Genomic DNA, 8,256 nt, shown 5'->3' with positions numbered 1-8,256 from the left:
TAAAGGAGGACTTTACGTACGCGTAAAGTAGCAGGTATAAAGGAGAACTTTACGTACACGTAAAGTAGCAGGTGTAAAGGAGGACTTTACGCACACGTAAAGTAGCAGGTATAAAGGAGGACTTTACGAACACGTAAAGTAGCAGGTATAAAGGAGAACTTTACGTACACGTAAAGAAGCAGGTGTAAAGGAGGACTTTACTTACACGTAAAGTAGCAGGTATAATGGAGGACTTTACGTACACGTAAAATAGCAGGTGTAAAGGAGGACTTTCCGTACACGTAAAGTAGCAGGTACAATGTATAAAGGAGGACTTTACGTACAGATAAACTAGCAGGTGTAAAGGAGGACATTACGTACACGTAAAGTAGCAGGTGGAAAGGAGGACTTTACGTACACGTAATCTAGCAGGTGTAAAGGAGGACTTTAGGTACACGTAAAGTAGCAGGTGTAAAGGAGGGCTTTATGTACACGTAAAGTAGCAGGTATAATGGAGGACTTTACGTACACGTAAAGCAGCAGGTGTAAAGGAGGACTTTACGCACACGTAAAGTAGCAGGTATAAAGGAGGACTCTGCCTACATGAAAAGTAGCACGTATAAAGTAGGACTTTACGTACACGTAAAGTAACAGGTATAAAGGAGGACTTTACGAACACGTAAAGTAGCAGGTATAAAGGATGACTTTACGTACACGTAAACTAGCAGGGGTAAAGGAGGACTTTACGTACACGCAAAGTAGCAGGTATAAAGGAGGACTTTACGTACACTTAAAGTAGCAGGTGTAAAGGAGGACTTTACGTACACGTAAAGTAGCAGGTATAAAGGAGGACTAGGTATGATGATACCTATTGACTTATACCTTTAATCGTCCAAACAAATTGACACAGCGATATTTGGCGTTCACAAACATCAGATCGATATCTGTGGTACTTAGTACATCTTATACCAACACGTGACGCTAATTAACGGTGTGGTGTACTACAGAGAGTATGAGGAGTGATGCTTGGCGCTAGACAAACAGAACACTACCGATACTCGGGGCGTATTAAAGTCACCGTGTTTATGGTGCGTGGGTGTCGCTAGACGGGAGCAAAAGCATCCCTATAAGTATTACACTCACATGTTACAAGTTTCGCTTGCTGTCGAAAATGAAATTTTGGCTCACTTTTTGACAGTCATTAATTATGTTCCTGTATGATTTCCACCTACTACTTGTTGTTAAGGGAGTGAGGTCCCCAATCCTAGCACTCCCTTTGTATTGCCACGGGAAATACAAGGTCGGGGAAATATTCTTTTTATTCTACCTTCCATCCGTTATCTTACTCAGGGACAGTATATATACTATACGTCCCTGTCTTACTGTACTATATGTATTCGTACTTAACCATGTATTCTATTTTATCACTCAACCATTTATTTTATTCTAACTGAACTATATATTCTATCGAACCATTTTTACCATTAACTTATATCAACTGAACATTTAATATGTTCTTAAATAACTGTACATTCTATATTCTAACTTATAACCATATTTCCTACTTTAACATAATCATATGTACCTCAAATGTCCAACCTAAGCGTACATTCGGTATATCATATTCTCACGGAATAATTTATTCAATATATTCTAAAAGCAATACAATATTAACATTGTATCTTAACAAAAATATGTATGTATGCATTCAAAATTACTTGTAACCTTCTTAACTGGACAACATGTTATGCAATCAGATCAGACACGGTATTTGCTAAATATGAACCATTCTAAAAACAATAAGTTCCAGTTCAAATAGTTGCTTCCGGTATTAATATTTACTTCCGGTTTACAGTGGAAATTGTTATGGCTTTGTGTGTGTGATTTTGTTTCCTGACACGCAAACGATAAATATATCAAAGCTGTTATGGTGTTAAAGGGCACACTAAAGACTCTCGAGTTTTTTAAATCGGGATATTTTATCGAAGAAATTCATCAAGGTTTATTCGTCTCCCTCGACGCGAGCACAGCACTGAGCTACAGATCGACCATCTCTATAAATGGCCTGTTCATATATAATCTTCACGTTTAATCAGGTGTCTTTAGTTTTTATTATTGTTTATGACGAACAACGGATTAAAACTACCTTTAAGAATATCCTCTATTCGGAATAGGTACGTTAGTTCCTCATATCGAGAGCAGGATGGCTTGTCTAAGATCGGGATTTATCAATAATTAGCGACTGATGTATCGAGTTAATGGTGAAAGCTGAGGAGTTAAAGAATGTAAGGTTATCAGTAGCATTGGGACTAGATCACAGACAACGACCCAACATGACATAAACATAATCGTAAACATTGTTCACAACACAACCAATGGACCGAAACAAAAATATTAATTTACACCGGATATTGCCACTATGCGTCCTGAAGGAACGTGATGGGTTGTCAAGGTCGACATTCGATATCACATCCGGTGTTCCAATGGTGCCATGGAACATTAATCACGATTGAATCATGTGTAATATAGACGGACGTCGAGTTGGAAGTTGTCAAACCTAAACAGTAAACGGCCTTGTATATTCGCTCTCCCTTGTAGAATTACTACACATTGCTTTATTGTCTGTTCAGTGATTAGTGTGTTATATTAGTATGCAATAGCCAATTGAATTAACGGATCAGCATGTGAGGGTTATGAATGCATGAACGACCAAATGACCGTCTGCCTCTCATCAGGGAACACGAGTGAAGCCGCATGCTTCGTCATTTCTAGCCATATAGATCCATATTAAGGTCTCAAAAACAGTAACCTTTTGTGAAAAAGAAACTATCGTTTAAACGAATACTGATTCAGCGTACATTGTTACAAAAGTCATTAACTTAATGAAGACACCCCGGGGTTCTTAACTGGTGCGATTTAGGTTTTTGAATTAGATATTGTGTTCACAATAAGCGCTACCTTGTGATCATTTTCCATTTCCCCTCTCTCATCTCTTGTAAGTTAAGGAGCAGATTATCTTGAAATTCTATTGAAATGATGATGCTACAATTTGAAATTAATTCATAAATATAAAACTAGCATCTCTTTTGTTTTTGGGAACAATTCCTGCAAAGGCTTTTCATAAACCGTTCCCCCTCCCCGTGTCATTTTTACGTCATCAAAACACAGAATAAGGCTGAGAAAAATGCATTTAAAATCAAGCAGAGTATAGATTTCCCCTTATCTGAACACTTCACATGTACGGAGGGATTCCCTGACAGGGGTACAACTACCAACAGATAACTAATCTGGTATTTGTGGGAGACTTAGCTCCCGTCTGCTGTACTTGAGTGACATGTAGATCGGTGGATGTTGAACTGTAGGGATTAACCCTGTTTACAATACACTCGAGGACGGCAGGTAGGGTCTATACGACAAGTTATCTCGCGTGTAATCTAACAAACCCCCAAATAAACAGGTAATATTGATCAATAGCTTTGTTTACATAAACTGCCATGATTCACCAATTTTCACACATTATACCGGCGTGTATAGTATATAAGTTTTCTTGTGCATTTTCAGTCGGAAAGACGATTCTCAACTAACACAAACACTTTGACATTTTTTCATAATTGCAAAAAAAAAAGCGTATTTGTTTGCAAACAAAACATGCATGTAAGTTACCTAAACTGATTTGTTTAAACATGTGCTGTATAACAATATTAGTGACATCATTCTTCTGGTCTGACAGCGTTGTCGTATAGTTACGTCACAAAATCGACAGATAATTTAGTTTTCTGTAACAAGCTCGGCTGAAATAGTGATGTGCAGTATTTTGCTATACATTTTTGAATATTAAATTTTCATTAGTCATCATCTGCCGATTCCGTATTATCACTGTAGGATTAAGATACAATTAGAAAATAGGTTTCATTTCAGCATTGGAGTCATTGATAATAGTCTAACCCAGATATTTAACAGAGTTTTCTATCGTTTTTACAAGCCGTCCAGGATTTCATGACGTATAATATATACATTTAATTTCTGCATCAGGTTACTTATACAATGGTGGACGATTTTCCCTATTTCAATATAATTAGATATAAGTTTTTATAATTCTCTCACATTAATAGCAACTGAACATACAAGTTTGATTAAATATGACACACTTTTCATCTTGTAATTTTGTTGTATTTTTTATTGTATTTTTTTTTACGGTAAGGGCTTTATATAAGTTGTATAACTTGTGCCAAATCCAGTTGCATTATGGCAATAAAATATGTTTAAATAAAAAAAAACTTTTCATCGTTTTCTTTGAGATGGGACTTATTTCGACCGGAGTCGCACTGCAAAACAAAACTGATATTGCATTGTTTCGCAAACTCCTTGTCCCGGGGACAGATAACCGAAGTTCCTTGGTAGACTTACCTGATGTGTAGCTCGTGTCATCATCCCCATGCTTCGCTTACCCCCAGGAGGACAGTTCCTAATGAAACACCCCTGACAGTCCAGGACAAGCACACACAACAAAACACACGTTAGACAAAGTCTAGTGGATACGTATAGTCTCCATTCCATATCTGTAGTTTGTGGAAGTTCTTTAAGGTAAGGTAGAGCCACACGAAAGCTACACGGGTAAGTAGTCCTCTTGGAATTTCCTTGACTGTTGATAAATACGAAGACTGAGCGTATTGTGGTGCCACCCTGCCTTTTTGCCGCCTTTTGATAATACACTCACGTGTACAAAATCTCTAACTTTTCGCACCTTTCCCCGGTATTTTATTATCTCCTGTAATTAAAACTTTGTTACATCTCAAATGTATACGCCTCTGATATTCTCTTTTTCTCTGTCCTCGCACTAGAACTGTTTGATACGATGTGAACGGCGGATACTGCGGACGATGGCTAGCGGGGATCACAGATTTCGGGGTATATGTAGGAGCCGGTGGGCTGGGGCGGGATCGATAGATAGCTACCTCAGGCTCACCGCCTCGTATTATAGCTATCTAGGTACGTGTTAGGAGAGTCACGTGGTACTCCACGACATTTAGCCAGATAGGGATATACAGGGATGGGTCCACACAAGCTACACGCGGGCCTCAATATGTCATAATCTTACATAAAATACATGATAGACGACAGCGCTGTAGATAAAAATAGAGATGATTTCTCTCGTTTCGTGTTTAAAGAGATCGTTGAAACTTTGAGGGTAGGATAGTTATAAATTTAATGTGATTTTGCATCACCTTAAATGGCGTTAGAGACCTATATTTATAGATGTTTTAATGTCATTAATAGGCATTACTTTATGGTATCAATAAATGTTTCGTAAGAGATAAACCGTGTACCATCACTTTACTATTGTATAAACCCAATAGCTTTGGCGATCTTCTCAATTTGTTTGTTTCTTGATTGGCCAAGAGAAAACAACGGTCACGAATCAATCACCTGTTACAGCTATCAATTGCATTTATTGTTTATAAGATTCTTTACAATTTGTAATATTGACGGCACGTTGTAATAACTTGGACACTGTTAGGCGCCAGGTTGATACATTTCGTTCGTGCATCGGTAAGGCGTGTTTACCACAGTGTCTGATTCATTCCTATTCATAGACCGATGACATCAATATGTGACGAAATAACGTGAACAATGTTGTAATAACTGGCATGTTTGTAAACAACTAGAGTGCACTATATCTCGTGCGAGTTAACTTCCGGTAGCTTGTCAGTATGTACTTCCTGTGGTGGCGTAAATTTCATCACTGTTAAAATATAATACAGGTACCACTGAACAATTAATTGCAGTGTTGCGCAAGTATGTGTATATTTTTAAACGAAAACGTTAATGGTATAAGGTGCTGCGTCACTTGACACGTAGGAGTATGATCTTATGAGGGACAGGATTGGTTCAACGTCAGGATGCTAATGGGGTGTACATGTCGTGTTCGTGATTTGCACGTGACATGTTGCGTAATCCTAACACGATCAGGCATCGTCAAGTGTTTTACAAACACTTAGACCCTCACTGTTTAAAAAATTCACAGGAGCAGACATCGTCAAGCATTTCTCAAACAAGTAACCCTTCACAATCTAAAGATTTACAAGAGCAGGCATCATCAATGATGTCAAAAAATAGGTAACGCGTGACAGTTTAAAGCGTCTGGATGTACATGACAACTATGGCCGCGGGAATGCGATATATAGTCCAAGTCTCTAAGGTGCTTGACGAGTACACAATAACTCTGTGTTTTCAAAATCTATGAAGCATAAAGTTTTTAACTAGGTAAAGGCTGGAATAAATACTATCATTTCCTCAAATAGCGACATGCCTTAACACACAAACCGAACATTTTCCATGTAAATTTATGGATGTTAAAACCTTAATACAATATTGCGCTACCTGTCATTTACAATATTACAATGCTGTATTCCTGTCAATGATGAGCTGTCAGTTAAATATAACAATGTTGTACTCCCGTGAACGATGTGCTGTCAATTACAATATAACAATGCTGTACTGCCGCCAATCATGAACTATCAATTACAATATAACAATGTTATACTTCCGTGAACGCTGTGCTGTCAATTACAATATAACGATGCTGTACTGCCGCCAATCATGAACTATCAATTACAAAATAACAATGTTGTACTCCCGTGAACGCTGTGCTTTCAATTACAATATAACAATGCTGTACTGCCGCCAATCATGAACTATCAATTACAATATAACAATGTTGTACTGCCGTCAACACTGTGCTGTCAGTTACAATATAACAATGCTGTACTGCCGCGAACGCCGTGCTGTCAGTTACATTTATATAACAATGTTGTACTGCCGTGAAAACTGTGCTGTCAGTTACAATATAACAATGTTGTACTGCCGTCAACACTGTGCTGTCAGTTACAATATAACAATGTTGTACTGCCGTTAACGCTGTGCTGTCAGTTACAATATAACAATGTTGTACTTCCGTGAACGCTTTGCTGTCAGTTACAATATAACAATGTTGCACTGCCGTGAACGTTGTGCTGTCAGTTACAATATAACAATGTTGTACTGCCGTCAACGCTGTGAGGTCAGTTACAATATCACAATACTGTACTGCCGTCAACGCTGTGTTGTCAGTTACAATATAACAATGTTGTACTTACTGCCGTCAACACTATGCTGTCAGTAACAATATAACAATGCTGTACTCCCGTCAACATTGTGCTGTCAGTTACAATATAACAATGTTGTACTGCTGTTAACGCTGTGCTGTCAGTTACAATATAACAATGTGGTACTGCCGTTAACGCTGTGCTGTCAGTTACAATATAACAATGCTGTAATGCCGTCAACGCTGTGTTGTCAGTTACAATATAACAATGTTGTACTGCTGTTAACGCTGTGCTGTCAGTTACAATATAACAATGCTGTAATGCCGTCAACGCTGTGTTGTCAGTTACAATATAACAATGTTGTACTTACTGCCGTCAACACTATGCTGTCAGTAACAATATAACAATGCTGTACTGCCATCAACATTGTGCTGTCAGTTAGAATATAACAATGCTGTACTGACGCCAACGCTGTGCTGTCAGTTACAATATACCAATGCTGTCCTGCCGTCAACACTGTGAGGTCAGTTACAATATCACAATGCTGTACTGCCGTCAACGCTGTGCTGTCAGTTACAATATTACAATGTTGTACTGCCGTCAACGCTGTGCTGTCAATTACAATATAACCTACTATATAACAATGTTGTACTGCCGTCAACGATGTACTGTCAGTAACAATATAATAATTCTGCTCTGCCGCCAATGCTGTGCTGTCAATTATCATATAACACGTCAACGCTGTGCTGTCAGTTACAATATTACAATGTTGTACTGCCGTCAACGCTGTGCTGTCAATTACAATATAACAATGTTGTACTGCCGCCAACGCTGTGCTGTCAGTAACAATATAACAATACTGTACTGCCGTCAACATTGTGCTGTCAGTTACAATATAACAATGTTGTACTTACTGCCGTCAACACTATGCTGTCAGTAACAATATAACAATGCTGTACTCCCTTAAACACTGTGCTGTCAGTTACAATATAACAATATTGTACTGCCGTCAACGCTGTGCTGTCAGTTACTATATAACAATGTTGTACTGCCGTCAACACTATGCTGTAAGTAACAATATAACAATGCTGTACTCCCGTCAACGCTGTGCTGTCAGTTACAATATTACAATGTTGTACTGCCGTCAACGCTGTGCTGTCAATTACAATATAACAATGTTGTACTGCCGTCA

General features: G+C 38.3%; 1 protein-coding gene across 1 annotated transcript in view; it reads right to left on the bottom strand.

The window, feature by feature from the left end:
• The window catches only part of LOC110448748 (terepressin/terephysin-like), a 51,747-nt gene extending 46,772 nt beyond the window's left edge, over window positions 1-4,975 (bottom strand). The window contains exon 1 of the mRNA XM_021495171.1: window positions 4,387-4,975. Within this exon, the coding sequence (XP_021350846.1) occupies window positions 4,387-4,536 (150 nt within the window). The 5' untranslated portion in view covers window positions 4,537-4,975. The remainder of the gene's footprint in view (window positions 1-4,386) is intronic.
• Between the last annotated feature and the right edge of the window lie 3,281 nt (window positions 4,976-8,256).

Source organism: Mizuhopecten yessoensis, unplaced genomic scaffold, assembly GCF_002113885.1.
Source record: "Mizuhopecten yessoensis strain PY_sf001 unplaced genomic scaffold, ASM211388v2 scaffold4231, whole genome shotgun sequence".
NCBI lineage: Eukaryota > Metazoa > Mollusca > Bivalvia > Pectinida > Pectinidae > Mizuhopecten > Mizuhopecten yessoensis.
The sequence above is the reverse complement of the archived record's forward strand: the minus strand, read 5'-3'. Positions and strand labels throughout refer to the sequence as shown.